This window comes from Diadema antillarum, unplaced genomic scaffold, assembly GCF_040938485.1.
Source record: "Diadema antillarum isolate AM-2024a unplaced genomic scaffold, OU_Dant_1.0 seq00000550_RagTag, whole genome shotgun sequence".
In the NCBI taxonomy this organism is placed as follows: Eukaryota; Metazoa; Echinodermata; class Echinoidea; order Diadematoida; family Diadematidae; genus Diadema; species Diadema antillarum.
The window spans coordinates 2552883-2575325 of NW_027271495.1; the positions used below are offsets into that span (position 1 = coordinate 2552883).

At 36.8% G+C, this 22443-nt stretch overlaps 1 protein-coding gene across 1 annotated transcript in view; it reads right to left on the reverse strand.

Annotated features, from left to right (window-relative positions):
- LOC139734895 (uncharacterized) overlaps positions 1 to 14062 on the reverse strand; it is a 59756-nt gene extending 45694 nt beyond the window's left edge. The window contains exons 1-3 of the mRNA XM_071645675.1: positions 13726 to 14062; positions 11624 to 12149; positions 3892 to 3951 (exon numbers count right to left, since the gene is read on the reverse strand). Coding sequence (XP_071501776.1) covers positions 3892 to 3951; positions 11624 to 11930 — 367 coding nt within the window. The 5' untranslated portion in view covers positions 11931 to 12149; positions 13726 to 14062. The remainder of the gene's footprint in view (positions 1 to 3891; positions 3952 to 11623; positions 12150 to 13725) is intronic.
- Positions 14063 to 22443: the final 8381 nt, after the last annotated feature.

The window sequence follows — 22443 nt, forward strand, 5'->3', positions numbered from 1 at the left end:
TGTAGATTTAGCTTTTAACATTTTCAGAAACCACTCTATGAGATGTAGGGGGGAATGCAGTTCTAAGGGGTATCAAAAGTTTATTCGATGAAAATCGGTTTTGAAATGGCTGAGATATCCAAAAACAAGGTGAAACAAAGAGATACTAATAAAGTTGGGGCATGTCGCCTTTTATTATTAGCACTTTTTTGGATACAATATCTCAGCCATTTGAAAACCAATTTTCATCAAATAAACGTTGAATCCTTCTTAAAGTTACATGCTCTTTCATATTTCATAAAAGGCTTTTCATTATCTCACTTAGGAATGTTCAAAACATGAATCCCTACCTCAACCAGTACTGTACAGTCCCTTTAACTCTATTTTCGTTTATTCAATTTGCGATTCTACAGCTGCTAAAATGGCAGAAAATATAATATGGGATACCTTGGTAGTCTTTATCACACCTTTAAGGATATGCAGGCCTATTTCTTGTTATGTAAAAAAAAAGAAAGAGATACGTCACTGAAATAATTTCATTTTGTCTTTATCCGATATCTTTATCACACCTTCAAGAACATACAGGCCTATTTCTTGTTATGTAAAAAAAAAGAAGAGATATCACTGAAATGGTTTCATTTTGTCTTTATCTGATGACGGACTTGCTTTAAAATGTTTGAAATTGGCACTCAACTTATTTTGAGGTCAAACTCTTCATATGGTACATGTACAACCTCCATGCTTTGCTATACCACACCTACTTTTTTGCTTTTCTTTTCATTGTTTTTTTTTTTTTTGTTAATAGCATACCAGGTTAATGAATCCCACCTGTATCAGATACAGTATAATTATGCTGTTACATTCACGTACAGATATTTTCGCATATAAGGAGGTTATAGACATTTTTCAAGAGATGTTGCATTTGCGAATTGATGCTGACACTAACATGAGTGCGCTATTGCCCTAGTGCATGGACACATTTTCGCTTGTTGTTAAATTCACAATCGAACTGTGATGTGCGGAATTCACGGAAAATAATGGCTTATAGAGTAAAGTAACACTGATACACCAATGGAATGGTATTCACTCATTCTGAAAATACACTAATGATGTTGGAGGCCTATACTATTTGGATGTATGTATGCTTGCATAAACGTATATCACTGTATGCATGCACTTTCATCACGTACATGTACATTAACATTATAATTATGTACCATAACACACTATAAATACATTTTTGTAATGCTATATACTGCCATTCCTATCATACACATCCATGATACAAATTGTAAAAACATGACACAGGATCTCACTGTCTTTTACTGGTATCAGGTGTTGGAATACAAGACAACTAATATCACCGTAAGTTGATCTGTACCTGATATTACAGTTTTTACAAATTTATGTGTGATGTACATGTTACATGTGTACGCAGTACACATAACGCCAACTGTGTTAAGGTGTGCCTGCACATTGCAATAGTACATGTAGGCCTATACGTACATCTTGGGCAAAATGGAGAACTTGGTGTGACTGTGTTTTAATTCTTGCCCAACCATTGACTCTGCCATTGACATAAAATAAGGAACCCATCCCCAACATAACAAAATGGAAAGGTGAGAACTTTACAACTGAATAGACTCAGTGTATGCCTGTTGGATCCTTTTAATGCAACGTGCCCTTTTCATCTAAGTCTTCCAGGTAAAAATCTACATGATATTATGAAGAGAACTAAACAAAGTGCAAATTACATACAGCCTTACCACAGACAAGAACCTATATGCAGGGCTCGACACTAACGGTGGCCCGGTGGCCCGGGGCCACGAAAAATGAAAGTCGGGCCACCAAACTTCAAAAAAGGGCAAATTTGGTGGCCCGCCTCGGGCCACCAAAATTTTTTGAAAAGTATGTCAATAAATTCATAACTTTTTGCGCCGGAAATTAGCAGTTAAATTTGTTCAAAGGATGGATGAAAAGGACTGAATGAATGCCTGAGAGTGAGTGTTGCAAGTTTGTTGAAGTTTATTTATGAGTAGATATGTCCAACTTCTAATTCTTACTGTCGTAAATCTTAAATATTTGACTCATTAAAAAAAAGCATTTTTAATGTTTTTTATTGTTGTTTTTCGGGACACCAAATTTTTCTCTCGGGCCACCAAAAATTTGAAATTTAGGATTTTGGTGGCCCCATCGGGCCACCAAGCAAAAAAGTTAGTGTCGAGCCATGCTATGTGATTGTGGTCACTAGAGGTATTGCCCTATTTGGGGTAGCAGAATATTGCCTACCAATATAGAGTGGCTGCTGTAGCTGCTATCTTCATTGAAAACAAACAGGAAATTGATCCACACTGAGAATCGCAGGCTTCTGTAAGATAATGAGGGATTTATATTGTATCCTGGCTTCATGCTGCACTTTGCGCTTTAGCCATGAACAGATCGCAGCAGATTAAGCGAGGGATGCAACGATCGAGCACATGGTATACATGGCACCATAATTTCCTCTCATCATGTAGCGTTACATTGTTGAATGCAAACCCTCAGAAGAGTCAATTCATGGAATAGAAACTAGTGAAATACTTCTCATTTCTAAAAATATTTTTGAGGGTATTGTGTACCACACAATAGCCACAGATAAGGCTTCCCCAAACCACAATGATTTTTTTTGTCTTTTTCCTCCTTTTTTTTTCCAATGATTTTATTAAGACAAGCTCCATCTACAGTAGAATCATGATAAAATGGTCTTTTTAATCCCAAGACCACTTTTTTTCTGTGTGCCCAGCCTTTGAAGCCTTTCTTCCAAGAATCCCTGTCACATTTCTTTCCTCAGTATTGCCAGGTACCCATTTTCACACCTTGATCATAAGAGACTTTGTGCATATCTTTAAAAAGATGGAAACAATGGGCAAGACTTGAATCCAAGACCAGGGCCCCATTTCATAAAAGATGTTAGGATGGCAACTCTTGCCGGAATGGCAACTTCCAATAGCAACAGCCAATCAGGAAGCTGGATTCTTGTCGTTACTATGACAACTGCCATTCCGGCAAGAGTAAATCTTGCTATCATATCAACTTTTTATGAAATGGGGCCCTGCTGTTTCAAGGTCAAAAACCTTTAATCTACTGTGCACTGCAGCACTCAAATAAGCCTGAAGAGAGTCCTTATAGACTTAGCTTTGTTTCATACTTGACACCATAGAAGAGACTGGATAGATAGATACATACATACATACACACATACATACATACATACATACATATACATACACACATACATACATACATACATACATAGACAGACAAACAGACAGACAGATTAAACACTACCCTTCAAAAGAATGTAAACCTGTTGAAAACCTGTTCCCATGTGTCTTAGTGGCTACCTGTCTATTCATAGTCACTATCCACACTACAAATGCCTCTAATGCTCCTGCAGAGAAACTCAGGAAAAGATATCCTTCAGGAGTGGTCACCTGTATACAGCAGCCAGCCAGCAGCCACTGACTTCTTATTCTGCAGTCAATATCTTTACTGCATACAGCATTCAACAGCCAAGAGCATATCCCTAGCTGTAGATACAAAGTGTTTTACATATAAAACATTTTGATACAGAAAACACACACACACACATAAACAAACAAACAAACAAACAAACAAACAATGAAGCGCATGAAATATTTGCATGAATATGAAATAAGGGATAACATAAATTGGACTAAAAATAAAGTTGTCGGGTATTTTATAACTGCAATTATTTTCCTGTGGCAAACCAATTGCTTGCCATGAGTTGTACTACATTATTTGTCCTGCTATTTGATGGCAGTCAACCAAGTGCTGATTAAAATGCCATTGCGCTGCTTTTCTTTTGTTTGTTTTTGTCATTATTTTTTCCACAAAGATCTTTATACTTACAATGTTGACAAAACTCTGGCGTAACAATGCCCTGATGAATTAATTCGTCAATGCCGCCACCTGTTGGTAAGAAATTTGAAAACAAAAACACACATGAAATCAAAATCATTTCAGAAGTTAGCTTTCATACACCATATAGATTGCAAGAGGCAGATTTACTGACATATTCAAATGTTATACGTATATGCATATCTGCACATGACATACCTGTCTGTATCTACCAGACTGCACCATTGAAAAACATTGTAAGAAGACAGACATTGATTCTGCATTGGAAACACTTTTGCACCCAACTAACATATTATATACTGAGAATGCTGAAACTTATACCGGTACCATAATTTTGATACATTCAGGAGATATCATACGAACTTAAACCCGCTGACGACGGGCTGATTTTGCTACAACATGCATTTCCAATAGACACCTGCCCGAGTATACTCCAGACTAGTTTTCAACAGGTAGATGTGTCTCTATCACAGCATACCCTACCTGGTCATTATTTTTGTTGGTTTATCGCACCCTCTCCATGGGCACTACAAGCCTATATAGAAGTAACCCAATATATACTCTCTACACATAAGGACAATAGACTTGTACCCCTTCCCTAGACATTATCCTCTTACAGGAAATTGCTTTTATCAGGTCCTATGGCAACTGCATTAATGGACACGTCTTGTGTAGATAATGAGCAATCATCCCAGCATGGAACCATCTCCTTCACCTGCTATTCAAACATCAGGTTTAGGTAGGTACATACTTCCTTGTTCTACAACTCTATAAATGAAAATACAATACAGAATATGCTGTAAAGCTGCACAACCACCCAACATCCATACACTTATGACTGTATTCTTCTATGCATGTTAGTCTATCACAGTGAAGAAATTTCACCTCAAAAAATGATAAAGTCATATGACCTTTTTTTTTTTTTTTTTTTTTTTTTTTTTGCTTCCTATTTTTTTTTTTTTTTGGGGGGGGGGGGGGGGTGGCTGTAAACTTCCAGTTGCAGTAGTGGAAAACACACATATCTTGAGCTGAAAATGGAAACAACTAGCAACTTTCACAAATTCGGTAAACAGATGCTCATTTAATTCTCATCTGTATCAAGTGCATTTTCTTAGAAGCTGTACGCGGGTATCTGTGAGATTCAACCATTTTTACAATACAAAACTAATTACTACATGGCCAATTCTGTAGAGGCCATTGTAACTCAGCAAACACACAACCCTGGAAGGCTTCTTTCTCTTGCTTAGTTTCCATGGCATGTAGTGCTAAGAGTTTCCCAGAGTTTGTTTACATTTCCCTTCTCTCCCTTCCCCTCTCCCCCTCTCTCTCGCTCTCCCTCTCTTTCCCTTGCTTATTCTCAAGAGTCTTCCTCTGAATAAAATGACTGTCACCCACAATGCAATGCTCACTCCAGAAAGTCAAATGAAATGCAACTTTAATTTCAGTTCTGTTTTCTGCAGCTGCCGGAGTGCACTCAAATCCCTTGCCCATTCCCATTTTCCTTCCATAAAAACAGATGGCTCGTTTTCTACACCTGTTGAATCTTTGATGACCTTCTCAGTTTATGTCACATCTGCAGACTTGACTGAATGAACAGAGTAAAGATTATCACTGATACATGACCCAAATCTCAGAAAGACAAGGGTGAATCAAACGAAAGAAAAATATCATCAGTGAAGGTTGTGAATCTCATCAAAATGGCACTGAATGGGAAACTTTCAACAATCAAGTTAGCCATGCACTGTTCACTGAAATCAGCTGTAAAGTTCTCCATGCATGTACTTCTTGAAGGTATTAATTTTAAGCAAGGAGGTTAAAATCACATCTTTTCACTTCAAGAAACAATTCGAAGAGTGATTTTCAGTTGTCTTGTAGGATGCACGGCATCACTGAAATTCAGCACATCCTGAGTACATCACTGCCAAACTTTGGATGCAGCTATCAACTCACTTTAGGCACAAAATTAATGTTTCCAAATAACTTTCACGGAGATTTGGGCAGTTGATAAATTGTGCAAAGCTGTTTGATTATGGGGTTAGAAACGCCTTTATCAAAACACCGTAACAAGTGCAAAATCGCAAAGGCACTTGAGCCAGAAATGTATTTCTGTGGAAATGATAAATGTAAAGTCACTTTGAAATGCGATTACATGTATATCTCAGACCTACCCATGCCAACCACTGCCAAATACACAATCTCCGCTCCTTGGGTCAAACTACACAGTGGAGCTGCACAGTGACAAGGCCTCTTCTCTACTCATGATAGAGATGATGAACGCAACAACTCACAAATCAAGAAATGCAATCCAAAAGGCCTTTGCAAATGTGTTTTGATAGTGGGTATCAAAATGTGTTTCAAACACGGGAAAGATGATAAATATAGCCTAGGATAGTCCTACACTGTAACCGAAATATAGTTGTTTTTATGGTCTCCCTAGTATTCGCGTTAAAATAAGGATTTTTGCCTGATTTTTTGTTTTCCATTGATGTCAACAGGAAATTAGATAACTTACCCATCATTCAAAGTTCAAATCGCCTGATGTCTTATGAAATGCTAACATTTTTAGGGAAAAGAACTGTCTTGCCTGTTTTACTGCTTTGGTTCAAAATAACTGATTGTGGATATTTCTCCTTGTACTATCTACAGCTACATGTACCTGTTAAGACTTAAAGTCATATTTGGTAGATTCAGTTATTTTGTTTTTCTAATAGATTGTCAATCATACAAGGCTACTACTTGACTTCAACGATAGATTCCCTGAGGACTGCACCATGCAGCACTATCTGATGCATGCAGGTAACATTTAAAGGACAAGTTCACCTTAATATGTACACAGGGATTGAGAGAATGAAGCAATATCAGTAGAACACATCAGTGAAAGTTTAAGTTTCAGCATCACCATCACTGGATGAGAAGACTACTACAGCTTGTGATGTCACATGCATACAACGATATAAAGAAAACAAAGAAAATTCAATATACATGTGTATTTTCACTGTTCTCCCACAATAAAAGAGCACTTGACTTGCCTCTTTCAGAAGGCAGGGGGAATAATATTACCCCTAAAACATGCCAGTATTAACAAGGCAAGGGAATGTGCACCTTTTCCCCCCAAAAAAATGAAATTTTGTAGATTTCTCTTTATATTTTCCAAATTGTTCGACACATGTGACATCATAAATTGCAGAAGTCTTCTAATCCAGGAGTGACTGCGCAGAAACTTTAACAATTCTTATTTTTTAATGGATTGTCCGATTTTCCTCAAACTTTCACTGATGTGCTCTACTGATTAACTGCTGCATTAACTCAATCCACAGTATTGTAATACAATGGTGCACTTGCCCTTTAAACAGTCACGTTCTTCGAAAACACCTCCTTCACAATCTTTCCCATTGACAACCCAGATGTTTGATCCTTGTCTCATCAGGTTACAAATAATGTTGCCCAATGACGTTACAATTTGGCTTAAAAATCAGAGAAGCTGGAGAAAGCTGGAGCTGGTTTATCACAAAACATGAAACTATTAATGACAACCACACATGTAGATTAAAAATCTTTTTTTGTTTAATGAAATGGTTTACTGTTTCTATTTCCTCATACATTTGTAGCTATTTTTATTCTATTTTTATTTATTTAATTTTTTTTTTGTTGGTTCCCTTTTACTCTTTGGCATCACTGAAATTCTTTTTCTACACTATTTATTGCATTATACTCAAAGTACCCAAGTGTACAGCTGGGCATCACACATCACAGTCCAAATCAAGATGCGACTGTATCATGTGATGCAAAGATCATGCAGTAAGTCTGCAAAAGACAAGAGCAGCTCAAGGCAGCTGTGAGTCATCCAAGTTCAAAAGTTTCTGTCTATTATTAGTGTCAAGTCTTTACAATCACAGTCGGTGGGTGTCTGGGGAAACTCTTTCCTCTCCACTTGAGGACTGAGGCACAAGTAGGAAGGATATTACGGACCAAGATAATGCAAAGTCAACAATGCTCATAGCAGCAGGCAATGCTGGCCAGCCCATGGCTGCACTGCAGTCAAAACTGACAGCACTACACAGCGATTCAAGTCAACTGGGATAATTCATAAGCACATTTTTGCTCTGTCGTTTTTGTTACTTTTCGTTGTTTGGGATTGGGAGCAAAGAGCAGCAGTGGGTATTCTGGTAAAAACTATGCACAACTGTTGTCATGTAGATTCTACAATTTATATTAAATGATCCATATACAAGTGTAAATAATAGAAAATCATACGGAAGATAATTTCTCCTTCTGTCTGAACAAATTTTACAACTATTTTAACCGAGACATTACACTGATATTCTGACTTTACAGACTGTGCATTTTTAAGTTTGAATTTGAAGCAACCATGCACATGCACCTTTTTACGTAGGCACCTTTGGACACCATTTGCTAGGTTTAGGTCTACGCAACACCTTGAAGGCCTACGTACTGTACTTTCAAACCTGCTGCATGCACAGTCTTGGGGCAAGTATTTATGCAATTATAATTACTGGGATTTTTCTAGCAATCAAAAAGAGCTGTTACTATTCTCTGTCAAAAGTTAACACTCAAATGGTCTGAATGAGCACAAAAGTTGAATAGTATGAATGCCCCTCCCTTCTTAATCTGTTTTTTTTTCTTTTTTAACATACCAGTACATTGCTGGTAGTTTCCAAACATGGAAGTACATAATTCAAAGTTTTCCTTAAATGAATTACTGAATGACATCAGATACTGATTTGTACATTGTATCATATCCCAGCACTTCTTAATACACATTGTATGTCCTACAGTACAAAATGTATTTTGTGTACATGCTAGACAATGAGTATAGTACAAAAGTTGACTGTAATGGAGAGTACCCTGCACAGGGATTAAAACTGCATTTCGTGGACAAAGCATCACTGCAAAATGCTGTTGACATTTTTAATACACCATCAACCAGGAACTTTATGCTGTGGACACTGGAAAATCTATCTTCATGCTGTTAACTTCAATTCTGTGTTAGTTCTCTCTGCAGATGGGAAAACACTTGGCTAGCATGACACAAAGCACACTTTCCGAGATATGTTTTAAGACCCAGCTAGAATAAACAAACAGACACTGCTTCTTGTATTAAGAGTATGCTCATAAATGCAAAGTTCTGCACACATGGTAAGATAATGTTGTGGGCTCAAATGAACCACGCATACAATTTTGGATAGAGGTACAGTAGTCTCCACATAATCAGGTACCGGTAATGCTTAACTGGGTAAGGAATGCTCTGCCCAATCCTACCCAATTTAAAAGCAGAGACTGAAATGTAACAGATTTTTCACATACATGTACTGTGCACGTAATTTGTCCAGTCAAGGTGAGCCAGATTGCCAGGTAGTTGGTGAAGTTTAAATTCATAATACTCTGCTGTAAAGCAGATATCCCCAGGAGATCAAATCTAAAGTGCAGATTAAAAACTATGAGTTTTGTTGTAAACAGAGCTGACATTTGCTTGCTAATTCTCACTGACATTTAGGAGATTCTGTCCATGTGTACTGCCTCTTACTGATAGCTTTCATGGTCATTGTCATTTCACTCAATCACATGATTTATGACATTTGGGATGTCAAAGACACCATGTTTCAACACAAGACTGTTAATTGTGCAGAAAATGTAGTCCTTTCGGGATAAAGTGGCTAAAGTGTATATCACTCCTACATATCACTGTATATCCTGTATATCACTACATGAAAGTTGTTCCAATTTGCAAATGAATGTCATTTAAGATGTACACGTAAGGCACTCATTGGTCGTGCCCATAGTTATATGACACAACTATCACTACTGTACAGGCTACTCAACCACAGAGCTTATTAGGAGCTGATGCAGTGCAGAAAAATATATACATGCAGGTAACCTGTGCTTTACAAATTTTTTTTTTACCACTTGCACAGTCAGGCAATCAGGTTTTCAATTGTTGCAAAACACTTGCCCAAACATGAATTTTACCTGCCCACAAAGAAAGTCAAAAAATATAAGAAAAATGATATAGAAAATCATTGTTAGTCTAGGGCTTGATAAAACAAAATCATGTGAATAAACAGCACTACTATTCACATGCTTTTGATAGTTTGAAGTACTTGACAAACTTTGTTCGATTGAGTGCTGGTGTTGCATTGCATTGGGGCTTCTTCATGTAAGTGTTGGAAATTCACAATGAAATTATCAAAGTACATGTACCTTGCATCACAACAGTCACTATCTTCAGGCTTCGGTACGGTTGACTTTGTGGGTTTGAAGGGGGAAAAGTGAAAAAAAGAAGGGGGCTTCAGAACTTTTTGGTTGCCCAATTAGGGCTGCAATTTTTTTCATTGTTCTAAAATACTTGCCCAACTTTGATTTTCACTAGCCCTGGGCAATCAGGTAAGTGCTTTCACATGTCGCACCCTGCAACAGAACCCCAAGAGTCATGTCTATAAAAAAAAGTATTGTTATAAATCATACAAAGAGCAGGGCAGAAACTGAAATTTGTTCAAATTCTATTCATTCATAAATTTGTCTTAAGACCAATGGTGATTTTACATTTTATGACAAATAATGACGGAGGTGTATATGCATAATATCTCCACACACATGCAACTACAAAGTACAAATTGTAGAGCATGTAGTTGTACTGGTATCTAGTCTTCAATCACTAAATTCTCGGTGTGTGTGAAATTCACTGTAGGCGAAAACAGTGGGAAAAAAAAAAATCAAATGATCAGTCCAGGAGATGGCAGAGTACAGTTTAGAATACTAGCTCTAAGCTATTGCTTATTAAATCATTACATATGGCACATTTCAAGGGTATATTTTTGATTTGGTATCTATGTAGGTAGGTGTGTGTGTGTGTGTGTGTGTGTGTGTGCGTGCGTGCGTGTGTGAATGAGAGATTCTTATAAATATCAGCATGAGAGCATTGAGAATTTGGTACTGTAAAAGTGGTTTCTTTCGTGTACAGATACTTTCGCGGTTTCCATTGGTGCCGACTTTTTCGTGTGTTTAAATTCGCGGTGGGCAAAATCTGTGAATTCACAGTCGGCAAAAACTGTTTTATTTTGCACATGAAAACCCAAACTATGATCTAATTATTCTTTTATTTATTAAATAAGAATTAGAATTAAAGGTAAGCTTACCTGAAATCCCGTCTCTCGAGTACTTTGTAACATGCTTGTACCTACATTGCACGGTATCGCTGTGTGTGTGTTGACCATCAATGCGCGGAATCTTTGTGTGTGCATGTGCGCAATAGCGTTGTAACAAGCGGCGAGTTCAAAACATTTTCGCGTGATGTTAAGTTCGCGGTTCAATCTCAAAGCGCGAAAAGCGCGAAAATAAAACCACTGCAAAAGAAACCACTTTAGCAGTAATGTGCCCGATTCCCACACTCAATACCTGAGAGTTGGTATCTCTAAAACTTATAATGCTGTTTTCCTGACGCCACTGGACAAGACTCACTTTCATTTTTAAGTCTAGAGATGTACATAGATCATTTTGTACTTTAAGGCTGTGCTGTTGATACAATTTTGTTGAGAAGTAGGCCTTATGAATCCATTCCTTCTCACACTAATTTCATGTCCAGGTGTCAATTATGCTGATGTTTGCAATTCATACTAAAATGGAAGAAACAGGATAGCATTAGTACATTATAATTCTTCCTGCACTGAACATAACTTTTAGTCACACTAAACCAACCACCATTCACCTGCTGATCCATCCTGTTCTTGTGAAGGGGGCTTCAGCTTTGGTTGCACACACTCATAGTTCCTTCTGGCCAGCGGTATAGGCTTCCTCTCGTAAAGACTCACATACGTCCCCGGGAAGCTGCCTCTGTCCTGAGTCCTCTCGTTCACTCCCTCCAGCCAACTCTCCGGCTTCTCCACCGTGCCCTTGAAGTAGGTCAGACTTTGGGGATTAACGACGACCAGGATGTCGCCGCTTTTCATGACAATGTCCTGGTCCGACGTGGGCTGGTAGTCATGTAGAGCGACATACTTGACAATTTCGCCCATTGTGGCAGGCAGCCGAATCACACATTCCCCACAAAAACAGTTTTCTTATTGGTGTCTCCCCTGGATTCTCTCTGAGACACACCTCCACTGCTTTGCTGGCCCAAGAGATGAATGCGACCACGGCTGCTTACACTGCTATGAAGCAGCTTGTGGCTCCACCACCTTTTGTTTCAGATGTCTCGAGGTAAGTCTTTCAATGAGGCAGTACTGAGGTTCAAACTGCAAAAACAAACGAGGAAATGTTTTACTTTTGGCTATTACTGACTGGTTTCTGAGATTACTCCACATAAAAACAAATGCTCCCAATTCCTGTAGAAAGTACAGCAAACATGATGTGCCTCTGTGAGACAACAGTGACATGACATTTGCTCCTGCAACAGTTGCTCCAATCTTATTTTCTCCAAGGACTTAGCCTTATGGTTAGGCTTGTGATAGGGTTCTAGGTTTAGTTCGATGTGAGGATTAGGGCTAGTATGGTAAATGTTTGTGGGTAGAATTTACGTTTGGCTCAGCATGCAGATTTTTCATGGGAGCAATAGTCGCAAGAGCAAATGTCATGGTTCACATCCTAAATCAAATTTAGTAGTTAAGAGTATTTGGTTATTCTTGGACCCATTTCATATCCATTTTTTCTCATCCTTTAGATGGACTCTAAAAATTAAGGTCTTATAGGGTCTAGGGCTCATATTATTTTTGGCTTTATCCATGGGCCCAGGTCTGGTTGGTGTGTAAAATGTACTAGTTGAGTAGAACTACATGTACGTGGATGGAAGCATTTCGAGCCATGTAAGACTTATGTTGTGGGGAGGGTACAAAGAAACTTAGGGTGCCTCCGAGCGCTGTCCTAAAGTGAAGTGTACCATATCTTACCTGAGCCACAGGAGCGCTCAAATGCTGGACTACTTACTACTATACTATAATACTAGGCGTACCGTACCAACTACAACTTACCATACTGAACTGAGCCAAAAGTGGACCATGCACTTCCCAATGACAATGTGCTCTAAAAAGGTACCAAAACTTTATAGACTCTAAAGTTGTACCAAGAGTTTGCATGTGAAGAATGTGCGTATCATGCACAATACACATTTGTAGAGAAATTGTACGTCATAATGAAAAGAGAACTGTCTTTGAGTCTTTGATCGGGACATCTAGAAACAACTTGTTGTAAGTAGATCTAGAACTAGTGTTTTCAAGTGCACCAGGTGAATCAAATATGCACAGCCTTGTCGCTGTACATAAGTGCAGCTGCGCACGGCAGACACTTTGCATGGCATCTGGTCAGGCTACAGGTGAATGACCCTTTGCTACAATATCCGTGACCCCCTCTAAAAATAACTCATGAGGTAAAATTATGTTTTCTCAACAGAGCACTCATAGTCGTACGCTCCAAATCTGGCACAGTAATACGGTAAGCTTTTTGTTCAGTTCGCTTTGGTTCACTTTAGAGTGCTTGAATGCACCATAGACTAGATACTACACGTATAATGTTAAGCCAGAAAGTAAATCTAAATTTAGTCTATACTGATGCTCCCGACATTAACTTTAGCCTGTTAGGTACATTTACACTTTTAACTTACTACTTAGACTTGTATTATCTAGGCTACCCTACCTAAACTTTACATCTAACGTTAACGTTATAGCCGAGAGTCTCTAGATCTAATTAAAAAAAAAAAAAAAAAATTTCAACAAATTCAGACTGCTGATAGTAGCAGTATAGTACCACTTCTTTTTTCAACACTAAGTAGGATCTACTCTCCGTGATAGCAGTCCTAAAGCACAAACTTTGTCTCACTTTCACTGACGTTAAACGTGGAGATCGCTGAATACCACCGACAATGCTTCTCCGCGTTGGAGCTCCCCTGAGCTTTGGGGCGGCCAAATGCAGGAACCACGGTCCGTATGACAAGCAAAACGCTCTTGCCAAATCCAAAGAAATGACAGCAAAGTGTAGTATATTCCACTATTACGACGTTTCACAACCCCTTGATTTTTCCGGCATTTTGTCTTCACGACGAGCAGACTTTCTAGTCTACGGAACCTGTCCTATTCTGCGTCATATGCACACCAATACAACATGAAACCATACGATTCTCGCATCCAGGAAGCAAGCTACATGTCTTCAACGAACCAGGAAGCTGTTTCCAGTGCTGCTTATGCTGTGTAGTATAGTATCGTACAGTGAGCTGAGTTCGTGGTTGTTGCCGTGTCGTACAGAAAGCGGTAAAAGGAAGTCGCAGCACAGCTGCAGCTATGCATGCACGTACAGGGGACTGGTGCAACGCGCGGTCACCGGTCGCATCGGATCGGATCGGATCGCTGCAGGCATGGTACGCGGTGTACATTCGCTTTTTTGCAGTGTGAAAGGTTAGCATGAACGTAAAATGTTAGGACGCCATCTACAAGTAAAAGTTTACTAAAGTTCTCAACACTAGCCGTACACGCAATAATAATGTACCTAAAAGGGTCCTGTATGATGATACTGATGGGATGATGATGTTATAAAAGTGGGAAAATTGTAGCGATTGTTCATTTTGTTTCGGTTTCTTTTTCCATTGTTTCGTCAAGTTCACAGCCAATAGCACAAAAATATCTCACAGATTATTGTTATTTTGATAAGGCTGACAATTTTCAGAATCATCAATTTAAAGCTGGTGTGTTGTCCCTTTTGCAACCCTGAAAAATTAGATTCCTTTCATAGGCTTATTGATTATAACCCCTGAAAATAAGTTGTTTGATATATTGTATCACTCTTATACCGGTATTATATTCATTTCATTTCATTTCATTTCATTTCATTTCTTTATTGTCCAAATTATGTATAGAAACATGACATGGTAATCTGATTTTGTCACACATTCATAACACATAATTAACAACAGATGAATAACAAATTACATTACATATGAAACATCAAATGAATACTCAAAATATTCAGGGAACTAAACATACATTAGTAATTACGACACAGACTGAATAGCGTCATGTGTTGAATGCGCAAAGAGGGGAAAAATAAATATATTTGTGTACATACACAGAAAACTATGGAAGAGTCAATTGCTGCAAAAGATATAATATAACCACAAGTTCTAAAACACCTCACTTCATACAATCCATCCCAACATCATACTCCATAAATTATAACACATATTGCACATTACACCACTCCCCCCATACACACAGCTAAAATCTGCTTCCTTTCATTGATGCCCTAACATACCTGATGTGCACAATCAAACAATTATTGCACATTAATATACAAAAAAAAAATCCATATATACATCATTATGAATCAAATGTGTTTTTTCCGATGTGAGGGATCACAGGATATTTCCAGAACAAAAAAATAAAAAGATACATTTCTGTTAATACTTCATTTCAGATAACATAAAAACCAGTTTTGCTTTTAAAACTTAAACACAGAGGCACAAAATGAAAAACAAACAAAAATATTTCAAAAAAAAATTCATAATCTTATATTTCACTTAAGAATTATCTTATTCAAAACATCACAAACCATACAAATCTTGTGTGTTTCTGATAATACACAAAAACACCTTTGATTTAATACACCTTTGATCTGACATCAAAGGAAAGCCTGATTAATCATCTTTAAAATGACACCTCACTTGCTATGATTGGGTGTTCCTACACTAGTAGGCCTAGAGTGTGCAAGGAAAACAGCTGAGTTTGAGGACAGATCACAAGGGAAAAGTCGCAACAATTCTACTTTTGATGTTTTGTTTCGATGGAAGAAAAAGCCATTGGAGTGAGCAATGTGAGCACTTTCAAAAACTCACATCTACTAACCATCAGATGAGTGTTTGGTCAACATATATGTTTAATTCTAATTTGCAGATACTACTGCAGTTTTTAATTCATGAAGAAGCCTGGAATCTGATGATAATTTCGCAATGCATTCTTTTCAAGCACAGGCCTTCCTTGAAAAGATAAAGCAAATTAATGGGGATAATACTGTTGACATAAAATTTGCTATATTTTGCAACATTTTACATTTATTCTAATTTTGACCTTTCCTCATAATCAATCATATACTGTACATTAATCCAGGAATGTACGTAACTTAAGAATTGGCTGTCATTGTATAGAAAATCAACCAGACTTACTCATGTTGTCACATTTGAATGAACTGATGTGGTTTTAAGAGAAATATTTATCAACCGTTATTCTCAGTAGGTATACCAAAGAAGAACGTATTGTGGAATTACATGCATTTTACCCGGGTGCCATGCAAGGTCAGAGTTTTTGGCCTATAACCTTGTTTTACCGTCCACCCAAATTTCGTTTTTTTTAAGTTTTTCTATGTCAAATTGATATGATTCACTAAAAGTGTGCACCTCTTTCCACTTCACCACCCCCCCCCAAAAAAAAAGAAAAAGAAAAAGAAAAAGCACCGTCGTTTGTGTGTTAACTTCTCGACTTTTGTTCTTTTAAGTATTCTTACTCCCCCTACCTTAAAACTAAAAAAGGGAGAAAAAAATCAGTAATACGGCCATAGTTATTACAGTCTATAGTGGGATCCCCGAAGAAAATTTGACTGCTAATAATATCAAATTCTTTAATATTGCAATAATATTCGGTGCACTACTTTAAAACTTTAAAACAGTTCTTTAGAAAATAAAAATTGTACCTTCGCTGTCCATCTTTATTCTTTTTTTTTAGGAGGTAGAGGAATAATGATCCCCCAAAGCCCGAAGCCATCCTGTTCCTTCTTGCAGAACATGCACTTACTCAGAAAAAAATGATATGTGACCGTGCATCACAAAACCAATAGAAAGTCGCACCCCTTCATTTTACGTGAGGACTCAAAAAAGGTGAAACGGGTCAACCAAATCAATCTTGAGGTTTTTTTTTTTTTTTTCTGAAAGAGCTATTCTTCTACATTATTCCTATAAGTTTGGGATCATGAAATGAATTGGAAAATGTGTTTTCAGCAGTTTTTCTACAACAATTTTCTTTTTGTAGAGTAGGGAGATCAAGTATGTCTTAGAGGCCCCTTTTCATTATTTTCTTGAAAATCCTTTGCGCAATTTTCACTTTCAACTCTAATAACTTTTAAAAAGGAAAATGCAACTCCTTTGAAAGTTGACATTAATCATGGACAGAATGTGTTAATAAAGCATGCTCAGTTTCAGTCTAATCTGATAATCCCTTCATTGATATGCTCCAGTGGTTTACATCCTGTTGTTTTGTTCTATTCATCATGCAGCTATAGCACGGCTTGGTAAAGATTAAGCGCTAAAATAGATCCTGTGCTCCACAGCCTCTTTTCTCTGTGCACACTTTTCCAGAGTGTGTGCTTTCTTTCCAATATTCAGATAGGTTATAGGAGAGTCCATTTGCATTTAGTTACACATCATTTTAAAGCTTAGAGTCTGATCTTTCAGAATCTGCCTTTAACTAAAAATTCCACGTCTGGCGACTTTTGTTGGTTTTGTGATGCAGGGTCTAAGAGCTTTCAACCAAATGCGCTAAATCCATTGATAACTGATGGATTTAGTGCCTTTTGGAAGTAAGCTCTTCACTTTTATATGATTATATACATATATATATATATATATATATATATATATATATATATATATATGTATTGTATATTCAGGTCAGCCTACTGGAAGAATGTACATCTGCGAAACGAAGTTTACAAGAAGGAAATATTTCTAAAGATGGTCAACGTCGCAGCGCCCAACTGCTTTATTATGACCTGGAGGGGGCCTATAGGTGTGGATTAATGAATTCACAGAAAATAACGTAATCACTTACCTAAATATTTGTTATGATTCAGGAAAAGAAGATGCATCCATGAAAACAGCTATTTATTCCTTCAAAAATTGGCCATTTTGTAGGAAAATACTCGAGTAATCATATTAAAAATCACAAACCCCAAAACCAAGGATTTGATTTGATTTGATTTATTTCTGCATTTTTCACAAAGTACATACAACATAACAAACAATTTTCCAATACTATAACATATTATTTCCAACACAAGATGAATAGAAATACAGTCACAATGTACCAATAATGAAATATTGCATAGGTGAATTATAATCATACAAAAACAATTGGAAAATCATTGATTATTCAATCGAGTTAAGACATACAAAATGCAGGAGACCGTCACCTTAAGCTGAAGCTGGAGTTTGATGGCGGCATCTGGAAAAGCATAGGGTTATATTAGATTTTCCTTACAAAAGATTTAATACATATCATTTTCCTTACAAATCATTTAATACATATCAAATTATGTAACCAAATAGGGTAGTTATAAAATACATCAGTGCAATGGTGAGTTAGGGTGCAAGTGCATATGTGCAGATATGTTATTTTATCATTGTTAATGCTATTTGAGAGAAAAAAAATCTGTGTAGATAAATTTTCATATAGAAAAATGATATACTTAATCTTTGTGTGTACGTATTATGTATGCATCGCTGGGACATAAAAAGTTATCATCAGTTTCATACATTCTCGTTACAGAGAGAGATTGGCTTTTCTTAGCAGTCGGGCATAGAATATTTATAGTATTTTTCACTAGTGGAGAGATAAAGAAAGAAGGAAAATCTTACATCCTGCCCATATATCTTCCAGCTAGAAATGGGGGAAAGCCTATCATTTTCTGAAGTTTTACATTCACTTTTGTTACATTACTTGGGGAGAGGTCATATTGTTTGATGGACTTGCTATATTAATGGTATGGCAAAAGCAATAGATAAGAGAATTTTGTTACTTTTTTCAGCTTTTAGTCCGTATGGCTTACAAAAATGTATAGTTGTCTACCATAGCATAATGTCCCTCATCACTATACTAATTCATCATGTGTGTGTATCTGTGTGTGTGCATGTATGTGTGTATGAAGAGTTTGTTCGCAAAAACCGATAAGTAAATTTTTCAAGATTTTGAAGTACGGTCTCTGTCATAAAGTACGAAATAATACCTTTTAAATGATATATTGGTCACTACATAAAGGTACATTTTTGAAGATATGGCCAAAAAAGAAGCAAAAATTTTCTTATTATTCTATTTATTTTTCTTGACCTTTAATCGCAAATATCTCCATTTGGCAAATATTGGACTTATCGGTTTTTGCGAACAAACTCTTCGTATACATGGAGGTACAATGTGCATGTGTGCATGTGTTAAATTTTCCGAAGTTTTAAGTTCACTTTTGGCAAAAGAGATATTCAAAGAGAGATTAAAATAATATGTATATATAAATAATTATATATTATGTTTATATTTATAATACATACATATAGTGCGAGAGATAGTTCCCTTCCCAAACTTACACGGTCCCTCATTGTGGGTATTATATAGTATAATTTTTTTCACTATATTATATGTATATATATATATATATATATATATATATATATATATAGGCCTAACTGTCTCACTCTCGCTGTTAAAGTTAAACAATAACCACTGTTCCGGTCATGAAGGCAAGATTATGTTGATTGAAATCAATCCCTGTTATGTTTTATAAAACTTTTGACATTTTCACAAATCAACTATTCGGTTTCTGTATAAGAAATCATGCCAAGGGATATCCTGCTTTTAACGTGATTTTATAATTATTATGTGATCATTCAGTGATATGCTGTATTGAAAAATATAAATATAAACATGAAATATCAAAGCATTCATCTAAAAGCTAGGGTATACATGCAGCTATAGGCGGTGATGGGGGTGGGGGAGGGATGTGCCCCCCCCCCCCCCCCCCCGTGCAATGATTTTTGAAGTTTACTGTTCTCAATGTTGTATCTTATCAGTGAATCTTGTATCTTATGAATTGAATAGTATAACACATTTACTGCATGAGCTCTCATCTTAAAGGAAACAAAACACAAATATGGATGTGGATTGAACACAAAAGCAGCAATATTATATCACACAGTGAAAGTTTGAATATAGAAAAAAATTGAGGAAAAAGTGATAAATTTTCGAAGTTTCTGTGGTGTCAACAAAGAAAAGAGGACAGCTACAGTTCATGATGTCATGTGGGGACAATATAAAGAAAATATAAAGGAAATTTGACATACAATGTATTTTCACTTGACCTAATGCTTACAGAAAACAGGGGAAATATTATCACCCCTATAAAGCCCTGTATAGAGGGGGCATATTGTGCCCCCTGCATAATTTCTTTAACCCCTTGAGGATGAGTCCCAAGTATACTCTGGCAAGTGTCTAAGGAAAATTCGTGTTGTAGCAAAATCAGACCGTCCTCAACAGGTTAATACATGATACTTCATAAAAAAATTTGGCACATGAGTAGAGCAACTCAAACTAAATGTGACCCCACCATTGAACTTTCTCAAGGTCACCTTATGGGGCACTATTCATCACAATGCAAAGAAATACATATACCTCAAAAACATGCTCAAATCATGTTTTTCCCAATATATAAATGTCTTTATCATTAGACCAATCACTTTCATATTTGCCATAAACAAAGAGCAATTAAAACTTGATTATTTTATTATGTTTGATATTCCTCAAGGTCACCATGTGGTGGCACTATTCATAACAATGTAAAGAAAACCTAATACAGAGAAAAAGCACTATAACTGTGCCTTATTTCCCCCTTAGACCTATGTCTTTAGAATTGCCCAATCATAACTAAAAATCGCTATTACTCCATATTGATAAACAAATGATACTAAAGGCAAAACTAGTGTTAAGATTAAAAATCATACAAAGTAAAAGGGAGATCTTTAGAAGAAATATCTTGTTTTTCAATAATTTCTATTATACATATTGCTTTAATGACTTTATGTCACATAATGTAAGGAAATAATAAGAAGGCTATTTGTTATATAGGCCATTCACAACCATAGGGCCTATAGTTACTTCATTTTTTGTTCCTTTACCAAATTATGGCCGAGAAAACCCCATCTCATCCACTATTATTTGGAACAGAAAAACACACAAAATCTGAAAGACATGGTTGTTATTTTATGGTTGCCATGGAACCCAGTGATATCAAACGTACCTTAATTATATATCAAAATGTTTGCAATATTTTAGGAAAAGTCACCATTGGTTGAAATTAAGTGAAGGGTGTAGGAGTGACAATGGAAAATACCATGGGTGGGAGAGGCACTGTGAGCCCAGTCCACCCATCCCCCTGGACTTCATATATCTATCTCTCCTTCTCCCTCCCTCTCCCTCCCTCTCCCTCTCTCTCTCTCTCTCTCTCTCTCTCTCTCTCTCTCTCTCTCTATATATATATATATATATATATATATATATATACATATATATATAATGGTATTATTATCCGCGTGTTGGAATAAGAGCATGAAGACGATGAAGACAAACAAGTTGACATAATGCATTAGATTCCAACTTCATTTTACAAATAAATGAAGTTGGAATCTAATGCATTATATCAACTTGTTTGTCTTCATCGTCTATATAATAGGGTTAACAAATGTAACACATCAATGCAGGGGCGGATCCAGGAATTCCGTAAAGAGGGGGCGCGTTTACAAAATTAAAGGGGGGCGCACGCACCCCTCCCCCATTTTTTCTTTTTATTTCTTTTGTTTCAACAAAAAATAAAGGGGGGGGGGCGTGCGCCGGATGCGGTCCTCCCTGGATCTGCCCCTGCAATGAAATGTGTACATTTCATGAACAAATACAATTTTGTGGAATTCTCCTTATTTATATTCTTTATATTGTTGTCGTAATGACATCACAAATTTAAGTACATGCAGTCTTCATTTTCATCAATAAAGGCACTGAAAAGAACTTTTGAATCAACTGTCCGGTTTTCCTCAAACTTTCACTGACGTGTTCCACAGTAGGCCTACTTATATTGCTGCTTTCACACAATCCACCTTTATATTTGGGTTCTGGGGGGTGTTTCATCAACATTTGTCAGCGCTGACAACTTGAATCACCATAGTAACAGTCAGTGACCAGAGCATCTCAGCCAATCAACACCACAGATTTTGCTGAAATAGTCAGCGCTGACAAACGGCAACACCCCCCTGGTTTCCTTTCAAAACACAATGACACATTTTCACATAATATGTGACCGTGCACCTCAAAACGAACATAAAGTCGCACACACTGATTTAGCGTGAGGACTGAAAATAAGTGAAATGGGTCAACCTAGCCGAACTTGACTTTTTCATATTTTCTGAAAGAGCGGGTCTTCTTTTATATTATGCTAAAATTTGGTATCATAAAACAGGCAGGAAAGTGTGTTTTTTCGCAGTTTATCTCGAACATTTTTGGTAGAATTGTGTGATTAGGTGTGTCTTTAGAATCCCTTTTTCATTTCTGAAAAACCTTGTCCACACTCTTCACTTTCAACTCTAATAACTTTTGAAAGGATAGTGCTACTGCTTTGAAATTTGGCATTGATTATGGACAGAATGTGTTAAAGAGGCATGCTTAATTTCAGTTTAATCTGATAATCCCTTCATTGTCGTTACTCTGGTGGTTTACTTCCTGTTTTTTGTCCCATTCATCGCACAGC